The sequence below is a fragment of the Triticum urartu genome, chromosome 4A, assembly GCF_056163025.1.
Source record: "Triticum urartu cultivar PI428250 chromosome 4A, HENAU_Tu73, whole genome shotgun sequence".
NCBI classification, from domain to species: Eukaryota; Viridiplantae; Streptophyta; class Magnoliopsida; order Poales; family Poaceae; genus Triticum; species Triticum urartu.
In genome coordinates, this window is record NC_141876.1 from 473,053 (window position 1) to 495,817 (window position 22,765).

A 22,765-nucleotide genomic window follows, 5' to 3' on the forward strand; every position below is an offset into this window, starting at 1 on the left:
AAGAGTGCATTTCCTCTCCAATTAGCATTCCTCTTCATGGATTTGTCAACAACGGGATTAAAAACAATGCACTTCTCATAAATGTTTATATAAACGACTCACTGAGAATGGAGTGAGGCTGGAAATCATTTTCCACATGTGTGTTTCGAAGCCATTTCTCAACTCTACTAGAAACCCGGTGATTCAGATTTTTGGTCTACCATGATGAAGGCTGATGCTTAAAATCTCAACAGCTTGTTGTGCCCTACAGAGGAAGGGTTTGTAGCGAGTGGAAAGTATTTCCCTCGATGAGAATGAAGGTTTATCGAACCAGCAGGAACACTTGAGATACAGTAAATGATCAGCACTTGCACACAATTACCAAACTTCTACTTGATCCCCCGCTTAGATAGTGAAATTTTTAGTCTCTCTACTCTTGTTACTTACAAGGATAAGCGTATCGTATGGTAGGAATTGATGTTTGCAAGTAAATAAGATAAATAATTCATATTTTAAATGATAAATAAAGTGTTTAATCGAGGTTGAAGCAATAAGGGATGAATGGACTGGGATGCATAACTTTACTAGTGGCATCTCTCCAGAAAGCATGCATAGATGAGGTGAACAAATTATAGTTGGGTGTCGATTAAATTGCAGTAGTTTATGATTATGATTATACATGTCATGATTAAAGGCCTTACATACTTGTATCTATAGATTGTTATCCAACTACGTCTATAGCTAATACTCCACCCCAAGATCATTATCTAGCATGCATCTCAAAGTATTAAGTAAACAGAGTATTACATTATGCAAAGTCACATATTATTGATAGTATTTTTTACCTTCAGCTCATCATCAAGACAAATTGCGCAACCATATTTTTTACTTTTGTCCTTTTGTCAATGATTACACTACAAACCTTTTTTCTCCTTTTGTCAATGAGATATATTACTTTCAAGGTTATACCAAACTATACACAACTCCCATTTGGAGATCGTTCATAAAACATGGCAAATGTAAGACTAATAGACCAGAGAGCATATATGTCTATAAATAAAGCAGCAAAGAAACAAAAAGAATCCATATGTAGATCTGATCACAAAGTGATAATTTATTACACCATAGCAAACGCATCGGTAAATACATTAGATGGATCGCAATAATGTAGGGTGAATCATGTAATATTTGCATTGAATAAAAAGGGAGAGAAGATGCCATCTAGCGACTGTTATGGACTCATAGTCCAAGGAGGACTACTTACACATGGTCATGGTGGCAACAATGTTGATGAAGAAGACTTTAGTGATGAATTATCCCCCCGGGAGAGTACCCGGATAGATCTACACATTGGATCGTCATGGAACGTGTGGTGGCGGGGGCTGAACAAATCCTTGATAATTATTTTTGAATGTTTCTAGAAAATTTAAAGGCGGATGCACCGAGAGGCGTTCGAGCGAAGCTACTTGGGCCTCATGCCCTCTTGGGTCATGCCTAGGCCCTGGGTCGCATGGTCCCACCGTGGGGAAGCCTTGGAGCTCCCTTCCGGGCCATCCGATGCTGCCTCGCTCCATCCTATCATGAAACTTCCAAAAAAACATTTTTTACACCCCCCAAAATTGTATTTTTCTGAATAGTTGAAAAACATGCATAAAACGATAGCTGACACTGTTCATTGGATTAATAGGTTAGTCTAATAAATCGATACAAATTGGTGTCAATGTGATGCAATATTGATATACAAGTAACATAAAAATAGGATGAAATTATAGATACGTTTGAGACGTATCAAAGGCTAAGGAATTATTTTTTCATTCTGCCTTTTCTCAGTCTGGGATGGTTCTCAGGTTAGATTATGGGAGGATACATGGCTGGGTGCGGCCCCACTTACGTTGCAATACCCAAGCCTGCATCAGGTTGTTAGACATAAATTCGTCGTAGTCGCAAAAGTCTTGGGCAAAGCAAACCCTACTATTTTTTATGTACGGACCTATTTAGGCCTCACCTTGTAGCACGGAATGAATTGCTCACACTTTTGGAGCACATTCAACTATCAAGCGGAAATGAATGAGTTCCAATGGAACTTGCATCGGAACAACAAGTTTTCTGTCAAGTCCTTATATGAGGCGATTGTCGACAATGATGTTCATCACCATAACAAAAAAAATGAAATATCAAACTAGATCTTCTAGTCAAGATACTCCTTTGGTTTTCAAACAGAGGTCTGATCTTGACTAGACATAACCTGGCACGTCACAGGTGGCAAGGTAGCAAGACTTGTATTTTTTGTCAGAATGTTACGCACACATGGCATTATTATTTTTCTCGGTTAGGGAATCTCCAAAGGAGACCTTCAAAGCTTTGCTATATGTTTGAATTGTGGTGTCCGAATAATTCTTGTTAACGTTTGTCATCCAATAGGGACTCCTATCGGTCCAAGGAGCTGTCCGGACATCCTTTGAAGATCCACTTGCGAGTGTCCCGAGAGCCACTTGACCAATAAAAAACAACCACGTGGTACTCCTATTTTTTCTCTCTCTATCTACGCATGCATGGCCCCCCTCTCCTTTCTCTCCTTCCAATCAGAAACCACACCACAATACCCCAGCAAAAAAAAACATATGCATGGTCTCTCTTTCTCTCTCTATAACCGGACAAATAAGAATTAATTTGTGAATAATCATTTGATGGCTACCTCCCGCATCAATTTCACGAACCACGTCCGGACATAAAAAACGACATTTGCGGTGTCCATTTAGGGGTTAGCATTGAAGATGGCCTTACCAAACTCCTCTTTGTCTCCTCTTAATTGTGTTGTCACATGGAATATTTAGCCTTGCATTGCAAGGTGAAGCATCGGAAAAGGTATAATTAATGGGAAGTAGTTGACAGTTACTAGTTGGCATGCGTCGGTAGGTGACGTGTCCAGAAGCTGGTCTGGATTTCCTCCTATATTTATTTTTTTGAGGGGAGGATTTCCTCCTATATAAAGAAGACACAGTCATTTATTGTGGCAGCACAACAAGAGTAAGAAATAAGAAAGAAAGAAAACGTTTGCCTGATCGATCCGCGTAGGTACGTGATGTGGAGGCTGAAGATCGGCGAGGGCAGCGGGCCGTGGCTGCACTCGGCCAACGGCTTCCTGGGCAGGCAGGTGTGGGAGTTCGATCGCGACGCCGGCACGCCGGAGGAGCGCGCCGAGGTCGAGAGGCTTCGTGAGGACTTCACCAAGCACCGCTACCACAAGAGGGAGTCGCAGGACCTCCTCCTACGCTTGCAGGTAGCTTCTCTTGGGTTCTTTTTTGATTGACAAAAAGATTGCAGCTTGCAACAAACGAATCGCAAGTTTTTCCGTCTATAAGTAGTAGGATCTTACCATGTACTTTCTTTCTAAACGCTTTTATGTTAGTTTACGGAGGGAGTATCATATGTACTCTATAATAAATACATGGATTCCAGTTTGCAAAAGGGAACCTCCTCCCGGCCAACATTCCAACCACGAGGGTCGTCGAAAAGGGTACACAGGTAGTCACGGAGAAAATGATAACGACTTCACTGAGGCGTGCTCTTCATCAATATTCTACTCTCCAAGCACACGATGGACACTGGCCTGGTGACGTCAGTGGACTCATGTTCATTATGCCTATGCTTGTAAGTACTACTAGTATTAATTTCACTCGCATAATTAATTAACATCAGCCCACTCAAATATACTTTGTTCATTTCCCTATATTTTAGTAGTATGTACTCCCTCTGTTTCTTTTTAGTTTGCATATAAAATTTGATCAAAGTCAAACTTTATAAAATTTGACTAGCTTTGTAGGAAAAGATATCAACATCCACACTATGAACTCAATAATATTAGATGCATGATGAAATTAATTTTCATAACATAACACATAACTACGTACCCCACTAGAGAAATTGAAGTGTGCGCGTCACATGCACACGAATTAACACCACACCACGCACGTACCTATACACACTTATAACAACTGAATCGAATCTACGACTCCACACTACAGCTCTTTTTGGGTACTACTACTTAATCTGGATATGTGTTGAACGCTACTGCTCCCAACTCGCTAGTCCAACTCGCTAGTCCATGCTTTGCTCCCAATAACTAAGTGCGCACAATATAAATTTGCATTGCTTCTGTTTTACTATGTCTGTCTTGCAGATATTCTCTTTATATGTTACTGGATCACTTAACATCGTCCTATCATCAGAACATCAACGTGAGATACGCCGCCACATTTACAATCATCAGGCATGGAAATTACAACTTATAATTTCCATGAAATATATTAATTGTTTTAGATATAGATCTGCATTTGGCTTTGCATATAAAAAAAGAAACAAATTTTATAAAGCATTATGATTTATGCAGAACGAGGATGGCGGTTGGGGAACACATGTTTGGGGACCTAGTAGCATGTTTGGATCATGTTTAAATTATGTAGCCTTAAGGCTTCTTGGCGAGATGCTAGACGGTGATAATGATGTATTAACCAAAGGGCGTGCTTGGATTTTATCTCACGGAAGCGCAACTGGAGTACCGCAGTGGGGAAAGATATTTCTCTCGGTATGCATAATAAGAAATAGGACGGATAATTTTATTTTATTTCTTTACAATAATCAGAACTTATGAAAATGATCAGGCAACTTTTAATAAGATGAGGGCCTTTATGCTACATTAACACCTTTTTCTTGTTTCCATTTACAACCACCACTTCAACATTTACCTCCTTAGCAATTGGTGAAATAAGAAGCACCATAAAAAAAGGATATTACATTGTGCTATTTATAAGCATTATCAACCATTAAGAAAATACTATTGAATAAACTTGTATTTATTTAAAATACTCTTCTATATAATGGCAGATAATTGGTGTCTACGATTGGTCGGGCAATAATCCAATCATTCCTGAGTTGTGGTTGCTTCCATACTTTCTTCCAATTCATCCAGGTGCATTTTCCATCCATGGACCTAACAAAGATTATCAAAATTTATTTCGTACATAAAATAACCCCCACACCATGAATGCGAGTGCAACTGTATAGCCATTTTTAGCATTCTACCATTATTTCGAGTGAAGTTCCACTGAAGTTTGGTAAACTTGGTTATGTTGTCAATTTAATAATTAGCTTAGGCCTAATGAGCCTGATTTTGCATTTTGTCATAACTAATTAACTTTAATTTTCATATATATTTTTGCAAATATTCTGGGAAATTTTTCAACATTCAATTAACCCACCAAGCACCTTCAAGAGATATTTTTTCACCCTTACATATTGATCCAAAAACCACCAACAAGCAGACCACTAAGGCAGAACGCACATGGCTAGTTGTTGAGGTGGCCAGATTGGTCCACTGTGCGCAGAGGCTTCTTTGCAAAAGAAAAACAACAACAAATGTTGGCTCATCTTCTGCCGTTCCATGCCCCTTCATAGGACATATCCATGCCTTTGTCAGTGTCAAGTCCTGCGTTGCCAGAGATGCAAATAAATACATGGTATTGCACTTGAACGATGTGACATGCTTGCGCCACTCATCACATGGATCACATGACATCTAGAGATGGAGTTCTCTTGTAGTATTTTTTTTTGTAGCCGTTGTTTGTCCCCTAAAAAACACCCGTATATGCGATTTTTATTTAAAATTATTTGTGATGTGATTTATTACAGGCATGTTTCTAGAGTTCTCGGCGTGAGATTCATCCATTATTGTCATCATTTTTTTAAATTTCTTACGCAAGTTATTTTTATTCCTTCATAGGACGATTTTGGTGCCATTGTCGGTTAGTATATATGTCAATGGCATATCTTTATGGGAAGAGATTTGTTGGGCCCATTACTCCAACAATAATGGCACTACGAGAGGAGCTCTACAACATACCTTATGACAATGTTGATTGGGGAAAGGCGAGTAATTATTGTGCCAAGGTTTGTTGCTGCCAGAAATTCTAAAGTTATGACTTTGGAGATAAGGAAATCTATACATGCATTACTTATTGTTGGTTATGATACCTTTGGAGATCATGGAATGTATACATGCATTACTTATTGTTGGTTATGATACCTTTGGAGATCAAGTATCTTTTTTGAGATAGATTTTTTAAACAAATTTCTGGGACAAAGATTAGTACCTGCACAAAACTAGGGACAAAATTGCATGGGTCCTACAACATCTTGGATTTGGACTGGTCCTTTTCTTTAATGTCTGCAGATATTTGAGTTTCTACAAGTAATTTTGCACGAGGAAAAATGGCGCACACAAAAATGATTTTTTTAGAGGACTCATGGATCAAATGTAATGTTGTAGTGAATTACAAGACCTCTCTGTTTCATTAAAAGTTATATCTTCATGACTAAACTAAGAAGAATTTGTAGGAACTACCTCTAAATAATAATTATGCAAACTTTTGTAACTCAGTTTTCTTCTTTCTTTATAGGAGGACCTTCACAACCCCCGCTCACAAATGCGAAATATTGTAAGTTTTTGTCTTAACAAGTTTGTGGAGCCAATGTTAAATTGGTGGCCAGCAAACAAGTTAAGAGGAAGAGCTTTGAGTAAGCTTATGGAACAAATTCATTATAATAATGAAATAACTGAATACATAACCAGTAGTCATGTTGACAAGGTAACTTCGTAAGTACTTACATTTCTGCAAAACATCAATTGTTTCGAGCAAATCAATTGACATGTAGTTGGTTATAAATTAGATACTGAATATGATCTGTTGTTGGGTGGAAAATCCAAATTCAAATGCATTCAAGAAACATCTTCCAAGAGTTTATGATCATCTGTGGATTGCAGAAGATGGAATGAAGGCTAAGGTATTAGTTTACATTATGTTGTAGAATAACTTTATAAGATAGTTTTCATAGTTGGGTGATCACTAATTTTTTGTTATGTGGGGTTGTTTTTGTCTCAAACATCGATGCCATCATAGGCATGGTTTAGACATATGCTATACACATTTCTGTAGAAGCTGGATTATACTCAACAGGGTTTTACTGCGTAGTTGGAATCTCAATCAAATTAAAAACTCATACGCCCCATAATCAGCTTTCTATTTTGCAAATATTTTCACATATGAGAAGTAGACACATTTTTAATATTTCCATGCGCGAGAAGTGGACCTATCAAAATGGTTTCAACTATTGAATCAGCCACACATTCAACAAGATTAGGACACACATAAAATTATTTATTAGCTGATGTTAAGGGCACAAGAATGAAAATTTGAAAAGTACATCCTCCAATTTTTTTCATATTTGTTATGGCATGCACATCTCTCATGCTTCAATGGTATTAATATGAAGTTCGGTTGCATCCAGACATGTTTTATTTATTTTAGAATGAGACAATTTCTTTCAGAAAAATCTAGATAATTTCATATGTCAAGTTGGCAAGAAAGTTTTATGCTATTCTGTCAAAACAGATTTCTGATGGCTGCCAGAGCTGGGAGACGCCATTCATAGTTCAAGCAATTTGCTCAACAGATCTTATAGCTGAATTTGGCCCAACTATAAAAAAGGCTCATGAGTTCATGAAAAACTCACAGGTTCATTATTTTCCATGTTCTTTATACTAAAATAATCATAAAAATCTAACATATTTTTTTCTTGTAATTGAAGATTCTTGAAAACTTCCCGAGTTATGAAAGTTTTTATCGCCATAGATCAAAAGGTTCATGGACCCTTTCAACTATAGACCATGGTTTGTCTATATCTGATTGTACTGCAGAAACTCTTAAGGTACCTATGACCTTTGGTACAAGAATATTTACTTGATGATATTAGAACTGATAATAAAATGGTCTTCGATTTCTGAACTCAAAGAATAAAATCTCATTCTTGTAGGCATTGCTATCATTATCAAAGATTTCTCCCAATCTTGTTGGTGACCCAATAGAAGAACAAAGGGTTTACGATGCCATCGAGTTTCTCCTTTCTTTGATGGTATGATCCCCTTAGCCTAAATCGACGGGTCGGAGGTTACATTGATGAATGTCCTATGATCCTCCTGAAAATGGTGCTACCATGTATTTTAAATATAAGATTGCATAGCCAACCTTTGGATCTACATCCGACCCTCGCCAACCCCACAATAAAAGAATTATAATTTAATTGCTACCAACCTCTTAACTGAGTGTGCAACCAAACTCCTCTCTCTTTTGCTACTACCAACTACAGCACCTCACTGATCCAAACTCGCTACTCACATAGGACAACCGCCTCCAAAGATCTTGCTACAACTAGGATTTTATGGAACTCGATCTAACCTAATGAACCACCACCAAAGTCACTATAGTCCTTTTGCGACTACCAATGAATAAGAAACCTTAGCACATATCTCCATGCAGATTAGAAGATCATCAATTCAAAACATTTCACTAGAAATTTAGTAAAATGAACTTTAGAGAATTCATATGAGATAATATAAACATGAGCTACAAAAGGTAAGCATGTGTAGTTCCATCTAAATAATACAAATTTGTGCAAATTTAAGTGATCACCAGTAATCCACATGGGTAGCTAGCTATGGCCGAATTGTTGTCTTTCGAGCCACCTCTTGATAACATGGATGAGTACCATAAGAAAAAGATGCTATTTTCTCTTCAAATCTAGAAAATTTTCCACACCATGCAAAGGATAAACTAATCTTTTTACCAAAAATGTCTCTTCATCAAATGTATGATATTGTCAGTCTATTATTCTTCAGTTCCCTAAAAAACACACACTTTTATTCCTTTATTAGTAAAGTTTAAATGTTAGTTGACTAATGGCCACTTTCATCTTTCCTGATTAAAGAATAAAGATGGTTCTTTTTGCGCATATGAACATAGAAGAACAGCTGCCTGGCTAGAGGTAACTATATTGGCCTTGTACTTTGATCAACTGAACGATTGTGTGTGTGTGGGGGGGGGGGGGGGTGGGGGGGGGGGTATAACAAGGCCTAGGGAAATTAACACTCAGAGTATGCAAATAATGTTTGCTAACATGAAACCAAAAAAAAATTGTCTAGCATAGAAATTTCTCCTCCCAGATATTTCTAACATTTACAAGAAAGGACAAGATAATATTTGCTTCTACCAATTACTGAATTAGTCCCATCTGAGGAAGTTACACTCACCTCTTAATAACGATGATTTCCTATATGTACCGAAACAACATTTGGTAAGTAAATCTATAATACTGATTTTATGGGTTTTGTGTTCTAGCACAACAATTTAATTAACTTTTAACTAGCTATTAATGGTATGAATTTTCAGTCAACTATTTTATAAAATAAGTAGAGGAATAATAAGAAAGATCAGGATATTTTCTAGTTCTTAACTCGTAATTATATTATTTTCAAAATTACTCATGTTGTTGACTATTAACAAAACAGAATTTTGCAAAAAAAAAATCATGGTATATCCACCTGCATGCGCGTACACTACCCTTTTGAACAAGCTAAATTATCTTAATGAATTGCTAACACAATTGATATTTTTTGACAATTGCATGGATTCCTTACCTAATCCTAGTAGCAAGTGGAAATTTTTCTATCATCCTTCTCCAACAAACCATAATATTGTTGCATGTGCACTAACCTTAATTTTGGTTTGACAACCTAGATTCTTAATCCTTCTGAGAGTTTTAAGAACATTGTCATCGAGTATCCGTAAGTACTCTTTGGTGAAAATTATTGTTGCTTATGTCTTCCTCTTTGCTCAAGTAAACTTACTAGCAAATCAATTGGTAGATCTTGTGAATGCACTGCATCGGTGGTTGATGCTCTAATATTATTCAAAGAGCTATACCCACAGTACCGCGGTGATGAGTTAGGAAAATGTATAAAAGGCGCTGCTAAGTTTATTGAAGGAAAACAACTGAACGATGGCTCGTGGTAAGCAATACTACGCCATTTATGGTATGGAAATCATATCCCGCTCATGATTTTACCGTGTACAAGTATAATTATTCATTTATCATGTAGGTATGGCAGTTGGGGTATTTGTTTCACGTATGGAACCTTGTTTGCGATAAAAGGATTAATTGCTGCTGGAAGAAATTATCACAATAGTTCTTCTATCAGGAAAGCATGCAATTTTTTGTTGTCAAAGCAACAAAGTACTGGTGGATGGGGAGAAAGCTATCTTTCTAATTATACTGGGGTAACCTTTTAATTGTGTTGCTATACCTACCAATATGTCTTATTTTTTTAATTATCTTTCTCACTTATTATGGAAATTCACCTTCTTCTTATAAATTTCACCGCTCCTCCTCAAGACAAGTTGAAGTTGATTTCTTGAATTTTTATTATGTAAATGACACGTTTTACATTTAAAATCCTTGTTCTGATATTATTATCCCACTTAAAAAATAATGCCATGTTTTACCCCAATTTTTCTCATTTCTGACACACTAGTTACCTCTTTTTGGATTATTATATTCCAAAAAATGTTGCCACCTAGTGTCACGACCCCATTTTCAAAACAGGGTATACCCTATGAGTTTGCAACTAGGGTACTCTTTATTTGTTAAATAGGACCTTTTAAAGACGCACAACAGTTATGGATGGTATCATGTCTGCAGTCTGCTCACAAGTAAAAAAGAGAGGTTAGTGCAAATGCCACTTTTCATGAATTTGCGGAGTTGCCCATCTTTAGCCCCATCGTAGCATTACCTCATAACGTCACTGCGGGGAAACACACTTCCTTTGGTTTGTTGATATAGATAAGATAGCAAGACTTTTCATCTACTCTATCTTCTGAAGTCCCTACCTAGAAAGAAAATACCACCCAGTACATCAGGGAGCATAACCGAGGAAGGGTTAGACCTTGTTCCCTCTTTTGAGCGCCCTTCCATTGTGACACATCAAACGGGACACTATTTGGACTATCTGGTGTTTGCTATGCGGTCTAGTGAGACTTGTCAGGACTAGGGTAGGGTATGGTTGGGATCAGCGGGGTTACACGGAATCCATTTTTGCTAAGAGTTGGTGGGCCAGAGGACAATGCGAGGGTTTCCAGCGGGCTTCCGCGGCGTAATGGTTTTGAACTAAAAATGAACTGGGAGGGGGCATGTGTAGTTTTTTGAACTGCTACAGTACGTCGTTGGTATGAATAGTAGGTCGGGTGCTACTATGCAGACACTTGCTGCAGTGTTGATTTCTATAGTTGCCAGCCACTGCAGTAATTCCAGATTATATGAATAAACAATTTTTTGGATTTGAGTTGGTTTGAAATCTATCTCAGTTTGGGGTTTAAATGGGTCAAAAACCGTAGGCTGCAATGTACGCGCTACATAGGCAGACAAGGTATCATAAATCAAAAATATGACAACAGATAGGTGCATATATATGTGGTAGCCAAGGTTGTAATAAAATTTGAGAGACAATCCAAAAATGGGTAACTAGTGTCAAATGATACATAATACTTATTTCTTATCTCGAAACAAAATTGAACAGGAGTACGTTGACAGTGGCACTCCTCACACGGTGGAGACTGCTTGGGCAATGCTAGGTTTATTCTATGGTGGGCAGGTCTGTTCATGTTTTCCGTCAAATGCATTACTGAAATTATTTTCCATAACTGCAAAAATATTGTCAGGACAGTTGCATTATCTGAAAAATTGAAGTGGTTTCATATTCTCACCAGACTGAAATAGATCGGGTACCACTATACCGTGCAGCGCAAGTATTGATGAGCATGCAGCTAGACACGGGCGAGTTTCCCCAGCAGGCAAGTTTTCTGTCTAGTTTACTCATACCACGATTGAGTGCAAGTTAGATTTGTGTATGCTACCTGTTAACAAATATGAAATTATGAATGTCAAATGCAATACTAGAATGAAATTTAAGCTACTCCCTCTGATCCAAATTAATTGATGCGGCTTTAGTATAACTTTAAAGTTATACCAAAGTCTGTCAATTAATTTGGATCGGAGGGAGTACTAAAATTGACGATAAAGACAAAACAATTTCCTGCAAGCAACATGATTGTCAAGTGCAATATATGATTATATGAATATCGTGTCATCTTTTCTTTCCAAAAGGAGGGTATACCCATGGCCTTTACACCTATGCACACGGCCATGACTATAATCTCATTGAACTTGATAAAGTGAGGCCAAAAGGTTTCTTTGCTTATTTGATAATTGAAATTTTGAACTTCACCAAGCATTGTTCATGTGCATTTTTTGAAAATGCGACCCTTGTTGTTTCCTTTTGATGCTAGGAGCATGTTGGATCCGCCAACTCTGCCTTCTACTTCAACTATCCCAACTACCGCAACTTATACCCTATCATGGCTCTTGGAGAGTTTCGTCGCCGACTTGTTGCAAGCGACTGATGTGGATGCATATGATTACATTATTGATGTGTGGGTATGTGTAAATGTAGACAAGAACAATATATTGTTGGTGGGTTTTGTTAGCATAAACACTATAGGCTGTTATGGACACCGTTCATCATGTTCCTTGACCGCAACATTCGTCCATTTGTCGGCCAAGTGTTTTCGTCAACAAACACTACAGGGCAGATGGAGGATGGTGAGCTAGGTTGAATGGGACTATATATGCCTCCGGCCTTTGGAGGTGTACAACTGGAATTAAAACTCAGAGCTTACGAGTTAAACAAGTGGTTTGTGACTCAGCTCAAACTCATCGACTAATGAGTCGAGCCGAGTCTTAACCTGAGGTCGTTAACAGACCGGGTGTACTAATGAGTTACTTGTTTAACTCGTTAATCAGCATGAACGTGAGAAATTAAAGTACCGGTATTTTTGTTTTTTATTGTCATTTGTGGAATGCACCATAACTCGGTATGATGTAATTTGTGGAGTAAAATATGTGTCCATAAATATATTTGTGTGTACATTGATCTATGTATACATAATAATACATATCCGTTGTTGCTCACATTTGTAACACGCTAAACGAGCTGGTGGTAATTGTCTTCCCATTCTACGTTCTCGCGTCCACATATGCAGAACTAACACGATCGACGTCGTCTCCCCCACCCACCATCCCACCTCGTTCTCTCCAGTAGGTGGTCATCCCCTTGAGCAAGGGAAAGGGATGCAGCTTCAGCTGTTGTCTCTCCTCGCTCTAGATCGTCTTTGTGTCCTCGACTCCTCCCCACCCTTTGGCTGCTGCTCCTTCACGTTAGGGCTATGCGGGCTAGTCAGCAAGGTGCGGCGCCTACAGCCCTCACCCAGACCAGCTTGACCGCGCCGTTAGAACTAGAAGCATGCTGGTGTGGCTCATGGTGCCACCAGACTTTATTATTATTATTATTATTATTATTATTACAACAACAACAACAACAACTGAGGCGAGGCGATCGAGCCAAGAGAGATTATATATATCTACTATATATGTTTATTAGAGGATGCGTTTCGGCTGCTGGTTTATTAGAGGAGATGTATTTGAATGATGAAGATGAAGTTATCCACTTCATGCATGCATGCATATGACGGACGATGCTGAGACTACTCGTTGGCACCAAACAGATGCGTACGTGCAAGGAAGGTTATTGTTTAGGATCAAGTTGTTGTCACCTCAAACTCTGTTTTCTCGAAATAGGCTTGCGCCCGGCTGTATTAAATAGCAACCACACCAAACCATCACTCGAGCGAACAGCACATCAAGCCTAAAGATAAAACAAGAAAAATAAAAGAGAAACAAATGCCAACGATGGCAGCTCGACAACAAGTAGATGATCCATCACCGCTGTGCCTCCCGAAGTCGTCCTACCACATACCCATCACTCCGGAGCTCCGCGTGCCAAGCAACACCTTCAGGAAGGAGTGCGACGACGACGATGCTTGTTGCCCGAACATGTCCTAGGGATTCCCCCGGCACACGGAGGAAGAAGGTGAAAGGGGTCACTCGACGCCCTCCAACTGTTAGAAATTTGGGTTTGTGGTCTACCCCCTATTCCTCCGCGCTTATCCATGGTGCCACTCACAAATCGCATTCCTGAGGCTAGGGGGTAGGGACCTTCTTATATGGTCTTTCCAAATAGCCACCTCTTCTACAAATAAGATTTCTAGTCTTTTCAACTAGTTTTTCGGGATAGAGTCCAAATCAAATTATCAATCACAATCATATTTGTCTGTAAACGGATTCTACCCGTTATGTCTCCGTAGCACGCGCTTCTGAGCAATGCGCCATAACAGAGTGTAAATTCCTCTAATTACGTAAATCAACATTAGGGTTGTAATCTAACTGTACCATCTAGCTCCTTCCAAGCATTAGTGTACCAGGTAGTCTTTCCAATATAAATAGTATATTGTATTCCACTCATAATCGACCAGCTTCCTTAAGCATATACTACTTAAGTACATTCCAACAAGTAACAACTCCATGCTAAACATGTAAAGTAATTCCATGTATAAATACATGTATAATTCCATATGAGGTATTCCGAATATTAACAATTCCAAGTAATTTGAATATAGTTGCAGGACACATAATTCCAACATCTCCCACTTGTCCAAAACAATCATTCAAATATTCATAAACCCGTAGCCTTAACATGCTTACCAAGAACCTCATGGCTTAGTCAAGGGCTCAGCAACCAGATTAACACTACCGTAAAATCCAAAGAGATATATTGTGATACCTTCCCTCGGTATGTTTCCTTGTTGTGACACTTAAGATCACTAGAGACCTTAGTTTCCACCTAATAATTCCACCATAGCTATATTGGCTTATTTCTTCAAGTGTAATTCCACCTTTACAGGCACCTTTATTTTGTTTCCTCAAATGAAATTCCGCATCAATTATTTCCAATCACATATTGTTGGGGAACGTAGCAGAAATTCAAAATTTTCCTACGTGTCACCAAGATCTATCTATGGAGAGACTAGCAACGAGGGGAAGGAGAGTGCATCTACATACCCTTGTAGATCGCTAAGCGGAAGCGTTCAAGAGAACGGGGTTGATGGAGTCGTACTCGTCGTGATCCAAATCACCGGAGATCCTAGTACCGAAAGGACGGCACCTCCGCGTTCAACACACGTACAGCCCGGTGACGTCTCCCATGCCTTGATCCAGCAAGGAGAGAGGGAGAGGTTGAGGAAGACTCCATCCAGCAGCAGCACAACGGCGTGGTGGTGATGGAGGAGCATGGCAATCCTGCAGGGCTTCGCCAAGCACCGCGAGATATGAGGAGAAAGAGAGGGAGGGCTGCACCAACAGGCAGAGATCAGATCGCGTGTTATGAGCAGCCCCTATGCCTCACTATATATAGGGGAGAGGGAGGAGGGTGCGCCCCCTCTAGGGTTCCCACCCCTAGGGGGCGGCAGCCCTAGATGGGCCTTGGGGTGGCGGCCAAGGGAGGATTCCCTCCCCCCCCCAAGGCACCTAGGAGGTGCCTTCCCCTCCTAGGACTCTTCCTTTTAGGGTTTCCCCCACACTAGGCGCATGGGCCCTAGGGGAAAGTGGCGCCCCAGCCCACTTTGGGCTGGATCCCTTCCCACTTCAGCCCATGGGACCCTCCGGGATAGGTGGCCCCACCCGGTGGACCCCCAGGACCCTTTCGGTGGTCCCGGTACAATACCGATGACCCCGAAACTTGTCCCGTTGGCCGAAACAGGACTTCCCATATATAAATCTTTACCTCCGGACCATTCCGGAACTCCTCGTGATGTCCGGGATCTCATCCGGGACTCCGAACAACATTCGGTAACCACATGCAAACTTCCTTTATAACCCTAGCGTCATCGAACCTTAAGTGTGTAGACCCTACGGGTTCGGGAACCATGCAGACATGACCGAGACGTTCTCCTGTCAATAACCAACAGCAGGATCTGGATACCCATGTTGGCTCCCACATGTTCCACGATGATCTCATCGGATGAACCACGATGTCAAGGACTTAATCAATCCCGTATACAATTCCCTTTGTCTATCGGTACGATACTTACCCGAGATTCGATCGTCGGTATCCCGATACCTTGTTCAATCTCGTTACCGGCAAGTCTCTTTACTCGTTCCGTAACACATCATCCCGTGATCAACTCCTTGATCACATTGTGCACATTATGATGATGTCCTACCGAGTGGGCCCAGAGATACCTCTCCGTCACACGGAGTGACAAATCCCAGTCTCGATTCGTGCCAACCCAACAGACACTTTCGGAGATACCCGTAGTGTACCTTTATAGCCACCCAGTTACGTTGTGATGTTTGGCACACCCAAAGTATTCCTACGGTATCCGGGAGTTTCACAATCTCATGGTCTAAGGAAATGATACTTGACATTAGAAAAGCTTTAGCATACGAACTACACGATCTAGTGCTATGCTTAGGATTGGGTCTTGTCCATCACATCATTCTCCTAATGATGTGATCCCGTTATCAACGACATCCAATGTCCATGGTCAGGAAACCGTAACCATCTATTGATTAACGAGCTAGTCAACTAGAGGCTTACTAGGGACATGGTGTTGTCTATGTATCCACACATGTATCCGAGTTTCCTATCAATACAATTATAGCATGGATAATAAACGATTATCATGAACAAGGAAATATAATAATAATCAATTTATTATTGCCTCAAGGGCATATTTCCAACAGTCTCCCACTTGCACTAGAGTCAATAATCCAGTTCACATCGATATGTGATTAACACTCAAGGTCACATCCCCATGTGACTAACACCCAAAGAGTTTACTAGAGTCAATAATCTAGTTCACATTACCATGTGATTAACACTCGATGAGTTCTAGGTTTGAACATGTTATGCTTGTGAGAGATGTTATGGTCAACGGGTCTGAATCTTTCAGATCCGTATGTACTTCGCAAATATCTATGTCATCTACTACGCTATATTTTGAGCCATTTCAAATAACTGTTCTACTTGGAGCTATTCTAAATTGTTGCTCCATTATACGTATCCGGTATCTCTACTCAGAGCTATCCGGATAGGTGTTAAGCTTGCATCGACGCAACTCTTTACGTCGAACTCTTTTACCACCTCCATAATCGAGAAAATTCCTTAGTCCACTAGTTACTAAGGATAACTTTGACCGATGTCTTGTGATCCATTCTTGGATCACTCTTGTACCCCTTGACTGACTCATGGCAAGGCATATTTCAGGTGCGGCACACAGCATAGCATACTGTGGAGAGCCTATGACAAAAGCATAGGGGACGACCTTTGTCCTTTCTCTCTATTCTGCCGTGGTCGAGCTTTAAGTCTTAACTTCATACCTTACAACTCAGGCAAGAACTCCTTCTTTGACTGATCCATCTTGAACACCTTCAAGATCATGTCAAGGTATGTGCTCATTTGAAAGTACCATTAAGCGTTTTGATCTATCCTTATAGATCTTGATGCTCAATGTTCAAGTAGCTTAATCCAGGTTTTCCATTGAAAACCACTTTCCAAATAACCCTATATGCTTTCCAGAAATTCTACGTCATTTCTGATCTATGATATGTCAACAACATATACTTATCAGAAATTCTATAGTGCTCCCACTCACTTCTTTGGAAATACAAGTTTTTCATAAACTTTGTATAAACCCAAAATCTTTGATCATCATCAAAGCATACATTCCAACTCCGAGATGCTTACTCCAGTCCTTAGAAGGATTGCTGGAGCTTTGCATACTTATTAGCATCTTTCAGGATTGACAAAACCTTCCGGTTGTATCACATACAACCTTTCCTCAAGAAAATCGTCGAGGAAACAATGTTTTGACATCCTATCTGCAAGATTTCATAAATAATGCAGTAATCGCTAATATAATTCCAACAGACTCTTAGCATCGCTACGAGTGAGAAAGTCTCACCGTAGTCAACTCCTTGAACTTGTCGGAAACTTCTTCACGACAAGTCGAGCTTTCTTAATGGTGACATTTACCATCATTGTCCGTCTTCCTTTTAAAATCCATCTGTACTCAATAGCATTACGACCATCGAGCCGTTCTGCCAAAGTCTACACTTTGTTTTCATACATGGATCCTCTCTCGGATTTTATGGCCTCGAGCCATTTATCGGAATCCGGGCCCACCATCGCTTCTCCATAGCTCGTAGGTTCATTGTTGTCTAGCAACATGACTTCCAAGACAGGATTACATACCACTCTGAAGTAGTACGCTTCCTTGTGATCCTACGAGCTTTGGTAGTGACTTGATCTGAAGTTTCATGATCACCATCATAAGCTTCCACTTCAATTGGTGTAGGTGCCACAGGAACAACTTCCTGTGCCCTGCCACACACTAGTTGAAGAGATGGTTCAATAACCTCATCAAGTCTCCACCATCCTCCCACTCAATTCTTTCGAGAGAAACTTTTCCTCGAGAAAGGACCCGATTCTAGAAACAATCCCTAATTGCTTTCGGATCTGAGACAGGAGGTATACCCAACTGTTTTGGGTGTCCTATGAAGATGCATTTATCCGCTTTGGGTTCGAGCTTATCAGCCTGAAACTTTTTCACATAAGCGTCGCAGCCCCAAACTTTTAAGAAATGACAGCTTAGGTTTCTCTAAACCATAGTTCATACGGTGTCATCTCATCGGAATTACGTGGTGCCCTATTTAAAGTGAATGTGGTTGTCTCTAATGCCTAACCCATAAACTATCGTGGTAATTCGATAAGAGACATCATGGTATGCATCATATCCAATAGGGTGCAGTTATGATGTTCGGACACACCATCACATTATGGTGTTCCAGGCTGTATTAGTTGTGAAACAATTTCCACAATGTCTTAATTCTGTGCCAAACTCGTAATTCAGATATTCATCTCTATGATCATATCATAGATCTTTTATCCTCTTGTCATGACGATCTTTCAACTTCACCCTGAAATTACTTGAACCTTTCAATAATTCAGACTCGTGATTCATCAAGTAAATGTACTCAACATCTACTCAAATCATCTGTGAAGTAAGAACATAACGATATCCACTACATGCCTCAGCACTCATTGGACTGCACACATCAAAATGTATTACTTCCAACAAGTTGCTTTCTAGTTCCAATTTACTGAAAACGAGGCTTTCAGTCATCTTGCCCATGTGGTATGATTTGCATGTCTCAAGTGATTCAAAATCAAGTGAGTCCAAACGGTCCATTTGCATGGAGTTTCTTCATGCATATACACCAATAGACATGGTTCGCATGCCTCAAACTTTTCAAAAACGAGTGAGCCCAAAGATCCATCAACATGGAGCTTCTTCATGCGTTTTATACCGATATGATTTACGTGGCAGTGCCACAAGTAGGTGGTACTATCATTACTATCTTTTGGCATGAACATGTGTATCACTACGATCGAGATTCAATGAACCATTCATTTTAGGTGCAAGACCATTGAAGGTATTATTCAAATAAACAGAGTAACCATTATTCTCCTTAAATGAATAACCCTATCGCGATAGACATAATCCAATCATGTCTATGCTCAACGCAAACACCAATCTCGATGGTAGAGGGAGTGTATGATACTCGATCATATCAACATTGGAAACACTTCCAACACATATCATCAGCTCACCTTTAGCTAGTCTCCGTTTATTCCGTAGCTTTTATTTCGAGTTACTAACACTTAGCAACCGAACCGGTATCTAATACCCTGGTGCTACTAGGAGTACTAGTAAAGTACACATCAACACAATGTATATCCAATATACTTCTATCGACCTTGCCAGCCTTCTAATCTACCAAGTATCTAGGGTAATTCTGCTCCAGTGGCTGTTCCCCTTATTACAGAAGCACTTAGTCTTGGGTTTGGGTTCAACCTTGGGTTTCTTCACTAGAGCAGCAGCTGAATTGCTGTTTCATGAAGTATCCCTTCTTGCCCTTGCCCTTCTTGAAACTAGTGGTTTCACCAACCATCAACAATTGATGCTCCTTCTTGATTTCTACTTTTGTGGTGTCAAACATCGCGAATATCTCAAGGATCATCATATATGTCCCTGATATATTATAGTTCATCACGAAGCTCTAGCAGCTTGGTGGTAATGACTTCGGAGAAACATCACTATCTCATCTGGAAGATTAACTCCCACTTGATTCAAGTGATTGTTGTACTCAGACAATCTGAGCACAAGCTCAACAATTGAGCTTTTCTCCCTTAGTTCGCAGGCTAAGAAAATCGTCGGAGGTCTTATACCTCTTGACGTGGGCACGAGCCTGAAATCCCAATTTCAGCCCTCAAAACATCTCATATGTTTCGTGACGTTTCAAAAAACGTCTTTGGTGCCTCAACTCTAAACCGTTTAACTGAACTATCACGTAGTTATCAAAACGTGTATGTCAGATGTTCGCAACATCCACAGACAACGTTCGAGGTTCAGCACACTGAGCGGTGCATTAAGGACATAAGCCTTCTAAGAAGCAATGAGGACAATCCTCAGTCTACGGACCTAGTCCGCATAATTGCTACTATCAACTTTCAACTAATTTTTCTCTAGGAACATATCTAAACAGTAGAACTGAAACGCGAGCTACGACATAATTTGCAAAATCCTTTTGACTATGTTCAGAATAATTAAGTTCATCTTATGAACTCCCACTTAGATTAGACATCCCTCTAGTCATCTAAGTATTACACGATCCGAGTGAGCTAGGCCGTGTCCGATTAACACGTGAGACGGACTAGTCAACGTCGGTGAACATCTTCATGTTGATCGTATCTTCTATACGACTCGTGTTCGACCTTTCGGTCTCTGTGTTCCGAGGCCATGTCTTCACATGCTTAGGCTCGTCAAGTTAACCCTAAGTGTTTTTGCATGTGTAAATCTTGCTTACACCCGTTGTATGTGAACGAAAGGATCTATCACACCCGATTAACACGTGATGCTTCGAAGCGACGAACTGTAGCAACGGTGCACAGTTAGGGGAGAACACTTCTTGAAATTTTAATGAGGGATCATCTTATTTACTACCGTCGTACTAAGTAAACAAGATGCATAACATGATAAACATCATATGCAATCAAATAATAGTGACATGATATGGCCAATATCATATAGCTCCTTTGATCTCCATCTTGGGGCTCCATGATCATCTTGTCACCGGTATGACACCATGATCTCCATCATCATGATCTCCATCATCGTGTCTTCTTGAAGTTGTAATTCCTTTGACAGGAACATGATCAATCTCATACATCACATATATCATTCATCACATCCTTTTGGCCATATCACATCACATAGCATACCCTGCAAAAACAAGTTAGACGTCCTCTAATTGTTGTTTGCATGTTTTACGTGGCTGCTATGGGTTTCTAGCAAGAACGTTTCTTACCTACGCAAAACCACAACGTGATATGCCAATTTCTATTTACCCTTCATAAGGACCCTTTTCATCGAATCCGATCCGACTAAAGTAGGAGAGACAGACACCCGCTAGCCACCTTATGCAACTAGTGCATGTCAGTCGGTGGAACCTGTCTCACGTAAGAGTACGTGTAAGGTTGGTCCGGGCCGCTTCATCCCAAGATGCCGCCGAATCAAGATAAGACTAGTAACGGCAAGCATATTGAACAAAATCAACGCCCACAACTTCTTTGTGTTCTACTCGTGCATAGAATCTACGCAATAGACCTAGCTCATGATGCCACTGTTGGGGAACGTAGCAGAAATTCAAAATTTTCCTACGTCTCACCAAGATCTATCTATGTATAGACTAGCAACGAGGGGAAGGAGAGTGCATCTACATACCCTTGTAGATCGCTAAGCGGAAGCGTTCAAGTGAACGGGGTTGATGGAGTCGTACTCGTCGTGATTCAAATCACCGATGATCAAGTGCCGAACGCACGGCACCTCCGCGTTCAACACACGTACAGCCCGGTGGCGTCTCCCATGCCTTGATCCAGCAAGGAGAGAGGGAGAGGTTGATGGAGATCCAACATCACGACGGCGTGGTGGAAGTAGCGGGATTCCAACAGGGCTTCGTTAAGCGCTGCGGGAGGAGGAAGATGTGTCACGGGAGGGAGAGGGAGGCGCCAGGCCTTAGATTGGTTTGCTCCTCCTTTTCCCCAATATATATAGGGCCAAGGGAGAGGGGAAGGCGCAGCCCTTGACCCTTCCTCCAAGGAAGGGTGCGGCCAAGGGTGGGGAGGAGTCCATCCTCCCCAAGGCACCTCGGAGGTGCCTTCCCCTTTTAGGACTCTCCCCTTTTTCCCATCTCTTGGCGCATGGGCCTCTTGGGGCTGGTGCCCTTGGCCCATATAGGCCAAGGCACAACCCCTACAGCCCATGTGGCCCCCCGGGGCAGGTGGCCCCACCCGGTGGACCCCCGGGACCCTTCCGGTGGTCCCGGTACAATACCGATGACCCCGAAACTTGTCCCAATGGCCGAAACAGGACTTCCTATATATAATTCTTTACCTCCGGACCATTCCGGAACTCCTCGTGACGTCCGGGATCTCATCCGGGACTCCGAACAACTTTCGGGTTACCGCATACTAATATCTCTATAACCCTAGCGTCACCGAACCTTAAGTGTGTAGACCCTACGGGTTCGGGAGACATGCAGACATGACCGAGACGTTCTCCGGTCAATAACCAACAGCGGGATTTGGATACCCATGATGGCTCCCACATGTTCCACGATGATCTCATCGGATGAACCACGATGTCAAGGACTTAATCAATCCCGTATACAATTCCCTTTGTCTATCGGTATGTTACTTGCCCGAGATTCGATCGTCGGTATCCTTATACCTTGTTCAATCTCGTTACCGGCAAGTCTCTTTACTCGTTCCGTAACACATCATCCCGTGATCAACTCTTTGGTCACATTGCGCATATGATGATGT

The 22,765-nt window shown here is 40.7% G+C and overlaps 1 protein-coding gene across 1 annotated transcript; it reads left to right on the forward strand.

Annotated features, from left to right (window-relative positions):
• Nucleotides 1-3,012: 3,012 nt before the first annotated feature.
• Nucleotides 3,013-12,811, forward strand: LOC147974214 (achilleol B synthase-like). The gene is made up of 18 exons (XM_087517351.1): nucleotides 3,013-3,259; nucleotides 3,439-3,630; nucleotides 4,160-4,249; nucleotides 4,370-4,564; nucleotides 4,864-4,948; nucleotides 5,759-5,925; nucleotides 6,435-6,623; nucleotides 6,706-6,819; nucleotides 7,428-7,550; nucleotides 7,624-7,743; nucleotides 7,849-7,947; nucleotides 8,800-8,856; nucleotides 9,609-9,655; nucleotides 9,737-9,880; nucleotides 9,971-10,148; nucleotides 11,444-11,518; nucleotides 11,634-11,717; nucleotides 12,213-12,811. The coding sequence occupies exons 1-18, from the start codon at nucleotides 3,062-3,064 to the stop codon at nucleotides 12,324-12,326; spliced, it is 2,271 nt and encodes a 756-aa protein (XP_087373477.1). The 5' UTR covers nucleotides 3,013-3,061; the 3' UTR covers nucleotides 12,327-12,811.
• The last annotated feature ends 9,954 nt before the right edge of the window (nucleotides 12,812-22,765 follow it).